Genomic DNA, 14,964 nt, shown 5'->3' on the forward strand with positions numbered 1-14,964 from the left:
TGCAAGAAGTATTTAAAGTGAAAAAAAAAAAAAAAAACAAGGACCTACAACCAAGATTAATCTATTCAACAAAGCTATCGTTTAGAATCAAAGGACACATACAGAGCTTCACAGATAAGAAAAAGCTAAAGGAGTTCATCACCACCAAACCAGCATTATATGAAATGCTGAAAGGTATTCTTTAAGAATAGGAAGAAGAAAAAAGTAAAGATAAAAATTATGAACAGCAAATACATATCTATCAACAAGTGAATCTAAAAATCAAGTGAATAAAAAATCTGATGAACAGACTAAACTGGTTGATATAATAGAACCAGGGGCATGGAAAGCGGGGAAGGGGTGTGGGGTGCAGGAAGAGACTGGACAAAAATCGTACACCTATGGATGAGGACAGTGGGAGGGGTAAGGTCAGAGGGTGGGATGGGAACTGGGTGGAGGAGAGCCAAGGGGGGTGGGGGGAAGAGGAACAACTGTAATAATCTGAACAATAAAGATTTAATTTTTAAAAAAGTGATGGTACTTCTACAGAGTGAATTTTCAAAATTACAGTCTACCTGTGGTGGATATGGGTAGGATGTCAAATGGGGTCTCTGGTTTGTTAAGTGCCTACTTTTAAAGTCCAGGTTTTTATTTCTTCTTTTTCTCACCCTGTGATTTCACTGACCTAAATGGGTTTGAGGACTATTTACATCACAGAGAAGCCAAAATGGCTGATGTTAATTCATAATAAGGTATGTTAGTCCACAAAACACTAACAAAGTTATTATTTGATGCAGAGTTCTAAGGAAGTTTTGTAATTATTGAAAGAAACAAGAAAAATATTGTTTTCATTTCCAGTGTTGAAGACATTCATCATTAGGCTTACCACCTGAAAATACTTTATCATCATAACAGTGTTTACATCATGTTCACCATGACCTAATCTAAGCCCATTATCACAAGCCCGTGTGGTCAGTCCTGTTATCCTTATTTAACAGATGAGGAGACTGAGGCACAGGAGAGTAAGTGACTAGCAGAAGCACACACACCCGGCTGAAAAGTGTCACATATAGAAATTTTTTGATATCTTCAACCATAGTAAAACAAAGACTTATATTTTTGATATTTATTTTATATATTTAAATGCCATTTAACAAAGAAAAGTCAACCAAAAAAATGAGTTCGCGTGTCACCTCTGACACGTGTGTCATAGGTTCGCCATCACTGCTGTAGAATAATGGGAAGCTGTGTCATAAAGAGGGTGAGGGTATGGGCTTTGAAAAAAGACTTTCTACGCATGGTACTTCCATCTCCGGGCCAGTTTTCCCACATTATCATGGGATACCCATGCCCCTGTCATGCTACTTGTTAAAAAGATTGAATGAGATAAAACACTAAAAGCTTTGAGAACAGAGCCTGACAGATGAAAGTACCCAATAAATGTTAGACATGATAAATACATTAACTTTAGTTTGTGAATTATGGTAGCCATCATTCACAAGTTTCCTGGGTGAGAATTGACAAACACATATTAAACCAGCACTTTTTAGAGTTTATCTCACAAGAAATAAGATTACTCTTTTTCTGTTGTTGTTAATCCTCACCTGAGGAAATTTATTCCATTGATTTTTAGAGAGGGTAGAAGGGAGGGGGAGAGACAGAGAGAGAAGTGTCAATGTGAAAGAGACATCGATTGGTTGCCTTCCGTATGCACCCCAACCAGGCTGGGGATTGAGCCTACAACTGAGGTACATGCCCTTGACCACAATCGAACCTGGGACCCTTCAGTCCATGGGCCAACACTCTAAACACTGAGCAAAACTGGCCAGGGCAAGATTACTCTTACCACTCTTATTTCATGGAATTGGAGGAAACTCAGACTACAAGAAAAGATGTTATGTTCCTAAAATCCAATGAGCAAGGATTAAAAGTCAGGGCACTCTGGCTGCAAAGTTTCAGCTCCTTCTACCACCCTGTCTTGTTCTAGACCAGCCATGGGCAAACTATGGCCCGCGGGCCAGATCTGGCCCATTTGAAATGAATAAAACTATTGAAAAAAAAAGACCGTACCCTTTTATGTAATGATGTTTACTTTGAATTTATATTAGTTCACACAAACACTCCATCCATGCTTTTGTTCCGGCCCTCCGGTCCAGTTTAAGAACCCATTGTGGCCCTTGAGTCAAAAAGTTTGCCCACCCCTGTCTAGACCCAGGTTTGGTCAGCCAGTGCCTGTTGATTAATAATAAAAAATAAAATAAAAAATAAAAAATAAACATCAGTGCAAAACCAAGGGGGAGAAGCAAGCTTGTAAAATTTCGTCGTGGACATGGTAACAAATGTGATGCAGCTCTGTTGACTCAGTGGACAAGAATCGTGCTGCTCTGTGTGAAGACCTGTTCGAGTCCATTAACAATTACGGCATGCTGAGAGACCACCCAGGAAGTCTCAGTTGGTACAGGAAGTGGCAGCTAGGGCTCCTAATTGAGAACTGTTGCTTCTTGAATCAGTGCTGAGCCATTGCTCCAGAGGGATATTAATTCACATCCATGGACGATGTGAAACTCAACAGCTGACCTGACCACTTGTCACTGCTGACGATCCTATAAAACTTCTCTTAAGATGGGAACTCTGTGTTCTAGCAAACCACATGAATATTTCCTGTGTGTTGACCTACAGCTTCCAGAGCTCTAAATCACCAGCATAGAAAGGTTCCTTTACTCCCCTCGGTTATAAATATTGTGGTTCTATTAAGTGTTCAAAAGGAACGCCTGCATATTTCCTTTTGGACAGATACGCTAGCCTGCCTCTCTTTTTTCCTATTTCCTCTATACTTTTACTTTTTCTGTCATCTTTTCACCAATGGTACCTGAATTTTAGAACCAGAGGGCAGTTGGAAATGCCGTGCTCGTGAATTTCAGAGATCTGGGTCAAATCTTACCTATACCTCTTACCGGCTGAATGAACTTGGGTAAGACATTTAGCCTCTTAGAGTCTTTTATTCCCCATCTACAAAGTGGGGATAATAGTGTCTTCTGTGGTTGCCTGGAGCATTAAATGTATGAGTTTCTGGAACATGGTTGCATGCAGTGTTAGTGTAATCCGACCCATTGCCCTGCCCCCCACATGAGCAAGGCCATGTCCCAGAAGACCCAAAACACATTGTTCTTTTCCAGATGAAGATTTACCATCTCTCCTTAAATGTATGCAATTTGTGTGTTTAATTTCCTTTATGAACCAGAAGTTGTCTTGCATCTGACTGAAGTTCACCACATGAACATAATACTGCCTATCACGTGTGAGCCCTTTGAGGCCAGGGCCAGCAGGAAAACCTCTGAGCTGTTCTTTTCTCCTTTTCTGGTTATAAAAAACAGCACGTTGTTCCTGAAAGTGGGGGGCCAATAGTATACAAATCAACTTAGGAGAATCAAAAATAGCCATTCCTAAGCCCCTCCCAGAGAACCTGCTGTGGTAGGTCTGGGGTGGAGCCCAGGAACCTGGGTGTCTGTCCAGCTCCCAGGTGTCCTGGTGTGGGCAGAGCAGACCCCTAGGACTACAGGCTGAGAACACTGACCTGTACAAAGGGATGTGCCTTCTGTAGCAGAGTTCATGCAGACCACTGATCATGACCTCGGCCAAGCTCTGCAAAGAAAGGGGAGCCGACATAGAAGAAAACCGGCAGGGCCATGGAAACCCCTTACCAGGGAGGGAAACTCCCCTTGGCCTGCTCCCAAATGCCAGACTGTGTTCTTCATACCTGCATCAACGTTTCATTTTTAAGCCATTCCTCATTCTCTTTTAACAGTTCAAAATAGTGAACATAGTTTTGGTAATTCTCATGCTTACGAGTGGTATCTGATGGGCAGACACCTCCTCTCTATTATTCCTTTCCCCTTTGTTTGTGCTTCCAACAGAGCCATCCATTAAGTATGAAGGCACTTGGAGAGTGGGTTTTAACAGGATAAGGAGCCCCGGTCTGAGCCCTGCCTCGGTGGCCCTAAATTAGCTGATAAGTTAATCGTGTGGAGGGGTGAAAGTAGAGTAGAATGAAACAGAGTGTGAGTTTTGGAATTGATGCTGAGTGGTGGCATTGGCAGGCTCTCTTGCCTCATTTTTCACTTTTATCTTGTAAAGGGATCTGCTCAGTTATAGGTCATGGAAGTTTGAATTTTATGTCCATTAATAAAACCATCTTCAAACACACACTATGCATATTTACATATTTGTAAATTGTATACAGAGTGGGGCAAAAGAAGGTTTGCAGTTGTAAGTGCAACACAGAGTTTATGTGTGTATTATTATTTATTATTGTATAGAGGCCCAGTGCACAAAAATTTGTGCACTGGCTGGGGGAGGAACGGTGTCCCTCAGCCCGACCTGTGCCCTCTCACAGTCTGGGACCCCTCAGGAGATAACCACCTGCTGGCTTAGGCCCACTCCCCGGATGGCAGATGGCAGGCCCCATCCCACGGCGGGGCGGGCGGTGGATGTCGCTGCCCCACCCTGCCACGCCAGGCACCCTGGGTCACCCACAGCAGGCCTGATCCTGCGGGCAGTGTCAGGTGCTGCCGGCCCCGCCTTGCCAGGTCACGGATCCGAGGCCCGGATCCCGCAGGCAGCGTCTCGCTCTGCCTGCCCCACCTGCAGTATGCAAATTTAATGGCCATCTTTGTTGGGTTAATTTGCATACTCTTCTGATCGGCTGCTGGGCATAGCAAAGGTACGGTCAATTAGCATCTTTGTATTTTATTAGTATAGCTTATTTTCCATATGAACAATTGTAAGCCTACTTTTCTCCGACCATGTATATGTATAATGATCTAATATATTTTGTTCATTATAAAACATATATGAACATATGAATTTAAAATCTTGATAAAGTTTAACCAAGCAATATTACAAAATATTTAATTGCAGTAGTTGATAGAACAAAGTACCTACTGCATGTGTTGGAAGAAGTTTCCTTATTTTGAAGGGGGAAGTCCCCATTTAATGTCCAAAGTTTATGAAAAGTCCACAGTTGATAAAACATAGTTTGAAGGTTGGGTCCATGTTACATTTATTTCAATATTTGGTTTTAATTGTGAATCTGCCTCATATCTGAAAAGGGCACAATATACACCAAGTTAGAGGTTCAGAACTGAATAGTAGTTATAGTAGGTTTTGATCTATATTCCAAATAGTCTCTAGGATAATTCCCCATTTTGAAAGTCTACTTCCTATCAGTTTTGCCAAAAGCTTATTCTAGGAGTAAGGAAAGTGTATAATGAGGAGGAACCTCCTCCCTGACTTGGAAGAGGGCGAGGCAAATGCGGACGATGATTTTATTCCCTTTTTTCCATTAAAAAAAAAAAAAAGAATGACCACAACTTCTTCAAGAATCTGTGAGAACATGAAAGAGCTTAACACTCGTGGAAACTTTACCTTTATTCAGGCGAACTTAGAGCCCATCTGGGTGTGATTTTGTTTTGTTTTCAATTTCCTAGTTAACTGACCATATACGTAGACACCTATTTGCTGCCATCTAGTGTAATAAGTAGGTTGATTATGCATAGAATTCTGAACTCATTACATGGTTGAGTGTCCATACTCAAAATCATTCTTCACATTGGTGTGTTATAAGTTTTGGAAGTGCCTAATCAGAGACTGCTTTCCTTGCCACTGTGACCCTGCACATGATCGTAACGTTGTCATAGACTCTAGGGCTCAGGATCGAGCCTGGTTCACTCTATAAACATGATGTGTGGAAATTTGGTAGGACCTTAGAGTCAGTAGATCTGAAGTAAACACATAATAATCAAGAGGTCATCCGACTTTGGTGATGATTTCACTTTATGGAAGCAGAAGGACACATTGCCTGACTTCTTATCAGCTGTGTGGCAATTCACTTCTCTTTTTTGGACATAATTTTCTTCATCTGTAAAATGAAATGGTGACGAGCAAGACAGCTTCCAGAAAAAGAGTGTGTGATTGCATATAAACTATTTTCTCCTTGAAATTCCCAAGGCATGTTCCCAGAACCCTCTTTTTTGCCTGAAATAAACATTGCTTCTCAGGCTCTACATGTTTATCTACCTTTGGTTATGGTTAGAAGTGAGAAGTTCTGACTTGGATGAGGGAAAGGCAAATGTTTATTCTTTGTTTTCTTGAGCGTCGCCCAGTGGAATGTTGTCTCTCCATTTCTTATGAATGTTCCATTTTTTTTGGTCTCTCCATTTTTTATGATAACTTCTCGATGGAGTGTTCTAGGTCTATTGTAACTCTTCCTTTTCTTGATACAGTTCCATATAGCTATTCCAGTGTATCCTAAAATGTTGCATTTTTCAAGTCATTTCATATGTGTAAATTTTATTTCCCCAAGCATACCGAACATTTCACAGAGGCAAGGACTGTTGTTAATTCTCGTTTCCATGAGGGGATCTGGCATTGTTTAGGGAATATGTATGGTTCTGATAATAAGGTCTTTTCCTATTGGCTTTACATAATGAAGGTAAAAGGTGAAGTACAAGGCCATATCAAATCCGGTATAGGACAATTCATCTCTAAGCCTGAGTGTTTTCGAGCTAACGGCTCATGGAAGCCAATAAATCTCTGAACCTAATACCCCAAAAAGGCATCATGACCATAAAGAGAAACCCTATGTAAAACTGAGAGACAGTGCAGCACATGGAGAAGAGTTTTGAAGCAAGAAAAATCTGGATTTAAATCTCAACTTTGCTACTTATTAATTAGTGTTTTGGCTAAAAAATTATCGAGCTTTTCTAGAGTTGAGTTTCCTTATCTACACAATGAAGATTGTAATGCTAGAACATTCCTTATAGAAGAGTTGTAAAGATGAAATGAGAGGGCACACGGCAGAACTTAGCCCTGAGTGGCAGCTCAACCAGTGAGTTACAAAGAACGTTTGTGCATTCTTTAAGTAAAATGTTTTCACTTGCCAACAGTAAAAATTCAATTTCAATGTAATTATGCAATATATATAAACATAATCAGAGCATCTGTAATTGAGGTATTAAAGTGAGTGATCCATGCCCATAGAAAAGAGGTTTATTTGCAATGTCAAGAGACATCTTGGTTGTCACACTGGGGGACAGAGGAGTGCTGCTGGCATCCAGTGGGTGGAGACCAGGGATGATGTTGAACATCTTACAAATACAGGCCCCTCACTCAACAAAGAGCTGTCTGGCCAGAACGTCAATAGCGCTGAGTTTAGAAACCTGTCTTAGAACCTTGGGAGGTCATGACTTCTGACCTAAATTTGTTTTGCACTTAAGACTGACTGGGTGCGAGGATAAGAAGGTAGCTTCCATGCTGGTGGATTAGAAGCTTTGCTAGTCCTAAGTACCTTTCTAAGTGGCCCATTCCAGTGCTATAGATTCTCCTTGTGAGGCATGCCTGTAGGCTAAGACAGTGCAATGTAGAAGGCCCTGTTAAATGTCAAACATTTCCATGGAGCACAACAGATGAAGTCAGGATCTACTAATCCATAAAAATTGGTGAGCTTTTTCTGTGTAATGCCGGTGGTGGTAGTTCTTGTTTGAAATTCATGTGCCAGGCACTTTGTATAAATAATCTGATTTGATGTCCGGCAACTATGAGGTATTTTGTTCTCATTGTACACATGGGTAAACTGAGCCGAATACCCCCCAAAAAGGCTTAGGAATTTTATGTAATATTTCTATCCAGCACACATCTGGTGTTCAGAGGTAAAGCCAGCTTGCTCCCAAGCCTCTTTCTACTATTCCCTACTGCTCCTACCCACCAAGGGTCTAACACTGGAAAGAGGGCTATTCACAGGCAGCAAGTGAGGAGAGGCAATTTTAGAATATTAGGTGCTCTGCTCAGAAGGTTAGATTGGGTCTCCTGCTGCGTGTCCGGGAACTCCATGAAAAAAACTGAGCTCTCTCAAGAGAGTGGACCACTGGAATGGAGTCCTTGAATTGGGGGTAAGCTCTATACTTTGGTATATAATCTTCCACTGAGTTTTCAGTAAAGTGAAGTGTAGACCTGCTAAAACAATAAGGTTATATTTAAGGGAAAATATTTACGCTGTTTTCATTTTGAATTTAAGTTAATTAAAATTGAATAAATTAAAAACTCAGTTCCTTGGTTGCACTAACCCCCTTTCAAATGCTTAATAGACACGGGAGATCATGGCTACCTTACTGGGCAGCACAGATAGAAATTCCTGCTCCTCAGACTGTGGTCACCAGAAGCAGCACCTGGGAACTTATCAAAAGTGCCAATTCTCAGACCCTGCCTTTTAAATGTGCATTTTAAAAGATCCTCAGGTGATGCTCTACAGCACAGAGGAGTGCTGCTGGCATCCATGGTGGAGGCCAGGGATGATGTTGAACATCAGTGATGTTCAAGAAGCATCTCTCTAAAGCATACAGATCTCTCCAACAATGAGCTCCAGAAAGAGCAGATGAAGGAAGAACTAGGAGGCCTTAGGAAATTTGCCGCAGGAGAGCCATGCCAAAGACCGCCAGGATGTGTTCCATTGAGAAGCTGTTTCCCGCAAAGGCAACCATGGCTGTTCCATTGTATGGACCGACACAGGGCCATCCTGAGGCTTGGGTTGGCTCTGCTCCCGGGATCTGCAGGGGGGAATCTAACACTCACTTCCGTGACTCCCACAACGAGGGCAGCTGCACTCTCACCGCCATATACACTTGGAACTACAGCGTTCGAGCCCCTGAAACGCAGCTGTGAGCATATGTTTCTGCTCCACACAAGTGGGATTTAGGCTGGCCCTTCCTGGGCACCCGGGAAGATCACCCGCAAGAGGGGCTGTGCTGTCCACCATGCTGCCTCCCAAGAGCCAGCAGGACACCCCCAACGTCCTCATTATACGGGTTTTGGTCCAGCTCCCCCAACCCCCTCACTCCCGAGATTCGATGCCTGCTGCCTGACCTCGCTAATCCTTATTTGGTTTGTTTTTCACAGGACTCAGCATTTGACGGGCCTTTCAGTATACTATTTGCTTAAGAATTCACTGTACTTCTCTAACAGAGAAGCTCATTGTTCTAATTCAGAGAACCTCAACCTTGGTTGTGCACCCGAGTTCCTTGGGGCATTTAAAACAGTACCCTTGTGCAGGCATCACCCAACCTTTTTTTTTTTAACTCAATATATTAAGAGTCATGTTACTTTTTAAAGATATAACTAACATATAACACTGTGTCAGGCATTGTCCAATCTAATTAAATTAGGTCTCTGGAAGGTAGTTTGTCCAAGAACCTCCGGGTGACTCTGAGGTGAGCTGGAGTTGAGAACAACTGGTCCCCTTAGAGAGTCCTTAGCTGGCAGTCGGAGCCGTATGTCCATGCCTCTCAATCTCTAATATGTGTGCGGATTGCCCAGGATCTTGTTAGAATGCACATCCTGCTCAGGAGGCAATGAAGGTGAAGACACTGATGTGTCCAGGTGGCTTTTGGTCAGTGATCATCAGCATTTTCCATCACAGCAAACCAGATTGAGTTAATCGCCCTCTCCTTACTCCTCTGTGAAACCTTCCTCTGTCCCTCCACCCCCACTTCTTCTGACTCCCTAAAGCCCTTATCTTTCTGTGAACTCACTGTGAGCTATTCTCACAGGCACGGGTGTCATCTCCTATGCCCGGTTACAGCTCTTCAAAGGCAGAATCCGCATCACACATTATTTTTATAATTCCCACCGCACCCAAAAGAGTGTCTTACCCATTGATAGCTGCTGCATAAATGCTTCTTGATTAGCTGAGACATGGAATGTCTGATGCGAATGTCTCTAAAAAAAAAAAAAAAAAAAAAAAAAAATCCAAAGGACCGAAAAATGGAAGGTGTTTTTCTTTGTTGAGCAGAGAACAGGTTTGGGCAGACAAGGAGGAGAAGAGGTTGGAGATTCAGATTTTCCTGTTAGCTGTTTTCACTCTGGGTGGGAGAGTTGGGTAAACCATTAGTGAGAGAACCAGAATTCCAATTCCAGTTCAGACTGCCCACTCAGTGTGCTGCTTCTGAAAGGTCACGGCCCAGAGGCCTCGGCAGTTCCCGCTGGGACCCTGGTCGACAGGGAAAGCATCAGGCAGCATTCTTAATGTCCCCGAGGCCCTCTTGAGGCCTGAGTCGCTGCTGAGTCTCCTCCCACCCAGGAACTTCTAGACTTGCAGCGTGGTTTCTCGGGAACCACAGGGCAGGCCTTTGCTTGGGATTCTTTACATGTTAACACCGGTATGTCAGGATACAGCGACATCCTCCAGTTGTGTAGAACTCTTGCGTTGGTAGCCCTGACCATCTGGAGCACACCACAGAGAATCCCCTGTGACCAGTGAGGGGCACGCTGTCACAGCACCACTTCACCCACTTCCGACGTTCCAACCAGCACCTCAGGACTTGTCACCGTCAGCCTGGGAAATGAGGATGGGTCTCAGATGTGACAGTGCCCATCTCCAGCACTTCCTAGGTAACAGCAGTTACCAGATCATCCACTGACAACCCCAGCGGACTGTGAGGGTGGCGATAACAGCACACACATACACAGTGCTTACTTTCTCCTGAGAGGAAGGCACCGTTCTGAGAGGTTGACATCTCTTACCTCCTTGATCTTCACAATAACCCTATGAGGTCCGTCATCATCCCGTTTCACCGGTGAGGAAACTGAAGAGGCCAAGTATGTTGCCCAAGATCGCACAGACGTACGAGATGGAGGTGGGGCTGGAACCCAGGAGGCCGGCTCCCAAGTCTGTGCTCTCAGGTGTGACCCAGTAGCATCAAGTTATTTCCCAGTAACTTCCATCAACTGTCAAGGCACCTCTCAAGATGGAGAATTGTTATTATTATTAAAAAACTACGTCACTCCAGGAAAGAACTGCTTGGGAATTAAGCAAAGCTGAAGTGAGAGCATGAAACTCACCAGCAAAGCAGTGCAGCTACTTAGTGTGGGGGCCAGAAGAGGCCAGCCTTCCCTATGCACGCGTACATCCTAATTCCATATGATAATCCCTGGCCCCCATGCAAAGCCATTAAAAAGGTCATGTGACATTTGACTCTTTTTAGTGATCAAAAAAATCTTTAAATATATATGTGGGGGAAAGGATTTCAAGAATAAGTTTCGGTTACCTGGAAACCACAGTCCTGTTGACCATGTCATACGTGTGCCCGGTAAAGGGTGCACTTTTGCCTGGCTCTGAGTGCGAGGCACATTAATTTTCAACTTTCAGAGACGCAGGGGAGCTTTGTGTGCAGTGTCTCTCAAACTGAACGTGGGGGCCCATTAGGAAATCACTTTTCCGGGTCGTGAGCAGCAGCATTTATAAACTGGAATAGAGTAGATCGGAGTTCATTGCAGGCATGAAGAGTTAGCATGTCTTGAGATAGTTTATTTTTTGACCTATCACGTGAGTAAATATGTGCATACTGGGTGGTGATTCCTTCCCGAGGGCCACTCTCGGACTTTGAAAGCTACGAGGGTCGTGGCTTCGATGAGACTCTGAAATAAGACTGTCTGCCCGGTTGCAATGAGCGTTCTTGCTCTTGGTAACCTGGTACCGCAGGCCAGTTATTTGACTTCTGTTCTCAGTGCTCTCATCTCTGAGATGGTGAGAAAAACAGTACCTACCTCCTTCCATAGTTGTGAGAATGAAGGGAGTTAATGCATGTGATGTGCAGGGTAGTGCCTGGCACGTGGTCACCCCTGAGTCTTAGCTGCTGTGACCATGTTATTAGTCCCCTTCCATCTGGTCCTGGCCTGAGAAGGGGGCTTGGAAAATCCGCTGTGCTGAATGCAGTGGCTTCTCTCCACCACAGCAGGACGGATGTCCATGTCCTCTCTCATCAGACCTTCCAAGATCGTGGAGATCTCTCTATGCTGTTGCTTTACCCAAACGTAGAGGCTGTATACAAAGGTGTTGGTCAATCCCCGGTACATTTCGGCTACTCAGTCCCCAGAGATCTCTCCCAAAGCCTGTGCAGGCGAGGACCGGGGAGTGGACTGACCGCTGGGATGACCGCCTCTTGTTTATCGTTTGGGGAAGGAACACGGCAGTTTCTCCACACTTGGCCGGACCCACGTGCTTGTGCAATCCTCAGAGCATATGAAAGCGATTTCCACTGACAGCAAGTATTTCCTCACTTTGGCTTGAGTTCAGCAGTAACCGCTTGATCCACATCGGGGTGACCGAGCTGCTGTGGCAACGCTTCCCAAACTGGCCTGAGATCGGCTGCCTGTGCAGATTCCTGAGTGGAACCCAGATCCACCCAAAAGGGGCCAGAAGTCGCCGGGCCCAATGAGCTTCCTGCTTGGCTCTCATTACAGTGTTTCCTCTTTCATTTTCCAGGCACCTATAATCCCATACTCTGCTCTGATCTTACCATTTCTCTCCTTCTTTAGGATTAAAACCATGTCTCGAGTCTATTTATCTATCCTATGAAATTGTGTTTCTTGGACTGTCTGTACAAGTTGTAGTTCTTACTCACACGGGGACCCATTGCTTTGTTTTCCTCCTTTCCCTTCGTTTGCCACTGCTGCTCCCTCAACAGGCAATGCTCCCTGCTGTGCTGTGCTGAGCTGCACCCTGGCCAGAGGGCACGGTTGTCCCTTCCAGCCCCTCCCACCACAGCCTGTGTTCAGGGGTGATCACAGGTGTGTGGGGCTGTTGACAGCAGGTGGTCCACGCAGCGACATGGTGCGGCCGAGGTCCTCCGTGCGAGGGCAGGTGGCTGCTGAGTGTCACTCTCAACCCAAGCTCTGCAGAAGGTTGGCTCTGGAGAAGGTCGGGTTGGCCTTTCCCTCCAACCATCCCTTCCCCACTTCGACTGCTCCTCCTCTTCTTTCTGCCCCAAACAATGGCTTTGGAAGGTCACAGGCAGACCATCTCAGAGCCAGGGCTAGCACACCGATCTCTCCATTTGTAATGCAGTGGAGTTCCTCTTCTTTTTGAAAAAAGAAAGCAGAACTATTATTCAATTACAGTTGACATTCAGTATTATTTTGTGTTGGTTTCTGGTGTACAGCATAGTGGTGAGACAGTGGTATACTTTTCAAAGTCTTCACCCTGATGTTTCCAGTACCGCCTGGCCCCATACATGGTGATTACAGTATTATTGGCTTTACTCCCGGTGCTGTGGGAGTACATCCGTGACTATTCTGCAACCACCAATCTGCACTTCTCAGTCCCTTCCCCTTTTTACTCACTCCCCCAACCCCCTCTCCTCTGCCTTTTCTCTTCTTACCTTTTGTGTAAATAACTGTCAGAATGAAATACCCTTTTTCCTCAAACCTGCAGGCATTAAAATAGTTGTGGTTTAAGTATGTTTTACTAATCACTGATTTTCTGGAAGGACCAAAAATTACCGTTTTCAGTGCGTCAGCTATTAAGAAAAGGAATTTCTCCAGGTCCTCTCTGTGTAACAGGTGCTGCCTAAGGAAACACACATTTTTCGACATATTCATGAGTAACAGCTCCCATCATGCACTGACTGAAGGATGCCCTGGAGGTATTAAGGCCCATGAACTCAACTGCACCTGCACTTGGGCCGAGTCCTCACCTGACTTCTGAGAAACCTCGGCAGGCACCTGAAGTATGCCCAGCCATGTGCAGTGGTGGCTGCGTTGACATCCGGTGGGCAAAGAGATGGGACGTAGGGACCACAGCATCCACGACAGGGCCTTTTCTCTTTATATAGATTTTTAAATAAAAAGCCACTCACGATTGCATTCTTTTAAAAGATTTAGCCAGTAAACTCATTAACTAGATGTCCAACTCTAAACAACTTATGCGTACAGATGGGTCAAGTCTATTTTAGGAAGTGGAGAATGCCTCCTATATGTTGGGATATTAGGTTAAACTCTCTGCATCTGCTAAATCTGCAGCTATACACAGATGAGAGGCACATCTGGGACAAAGCGTTGTTGTATATCAGTTCTCATTGTTCTTCTGACTTCCATGGCCATTTTGGAAATGGTCAAGTTTTGGTTTGATTTGGTTTGGTGGTGTTTTTGTTTTGTTTTGTTTTTTGTTTGTTTGTTTGTTTTGCTCCTTATCTGGTTAGTCTGCAGTTCAACCCTAACCCTAACCCAGCCTGTCATTCTTGTCCAGGACAGCAGGGAGGCACACTTTCTACAGGATCTCAGAGGAGCCACCATGATAACCAGCTGAATAACACACACTTTATCAGCTGGGCTCCCTCCCCTTCCCCAATCCCGTTCTCTCACTTCTAGTTGCTGGGGTCACCTCCCAAATAAACTTCCTCTTCCAAGATCCTCATCTCTAGCCCTGGTTTCTTACTAGCAAACAGGCCCTAGGAAACAATATCTGAAATCAAGACAAATGGTTTGTCCGTGGAATCAGGGCTGACAGAGAAATAACTGACAAGCAACGCGCTCTAAACGTGTGATTTAGGAAAACAGCATTTCTAGGAGAAAGCGTTCTTTCAAAGTGAGTTTCTTTGAGACCATACATGACCCTCCTGGTTTCATGCTTTGCCTTTTCCTTTTATTCTGCAGACTCTTCAGGGAGGCCCCAGTTCACCAAGTGCCGTTCACCTGAACTAGAGACGTTTTCGTGCTACTGGACAGACGGGGTGCATCACGGTTTCGGGAGCCCAGGCGCCGTGCAGCTGTTCTACATTAGAAGGTACCGCCTTCGTGCCTTTCTGACTTTTATCTCCATAGATTTTCTGCTTGAAGTGTGCTGAGTCCTGGGCAGCAGTAGGAATTGAAATGGTTCCTTTGGATGTTCTAAATGTATTCACAACTAGAGGCCCAGTGCACGACATTTGTGTACTTTGTGGGGGGGTCTCCTCAGCCTGGTGTGTGCCCTTTCGCAGTCCAGGAGCCCTTGGGGGATGTCCAACTGATGGCTTAGGCCCACTCCCATGGGCCTAAGCCATCAGTCAGACATCCTTAGCGCTGCCGTGGAGGCAGGAGAGGCTCCTGCCACCACCACTGGGCTCACCAGCCCGGCTTGTGGCTGAGCAGCACTCCTGCATTCAGCATCTGCCCTCTGGT

General features: G+C 44.7%; 1 protein-coding gene across 3 annotated transcripts in view; it reads left to right on the forward strand.

The window, feature by feature from the left end:
• The window catches only part of GHR (growth hormone receptor), a 200,700-nt gene that overhangs the window by 157,612 nt on the left and 28,124 nt on the right, over window positions 1-14,964 (forward strand). For all 3 annotated transcript variants that reach the window (XM_015571011.1, XM_006774555.2, XM_015571012.1), the window contains one exon: window positions 14,461-14,590. In XM_015571011.1, coding sequence (XP_015426497.1) covers window positions 14,461-14,590 — 130 coding nt within the window. The remainder of the gene's footprint in view (window positions 1-14,460; window positions 14,591-14,964) is intronic.

This window comes from Myotis davidii, unplaced genomic scaffold (genome assembly GCF_000327345.1).
Source record: "Myotis davidii unplaced genomic scaffold, ASM32734v1 scaffold348, whole genome shotgun sequence".
NCBI classification, from domain to species: domain Eukaryota; kingdom Metazoa; phylum Chordata; class Mammalia; order Chiroptera; family Vespertilionidae; genus Myotis; species Myotis davidii.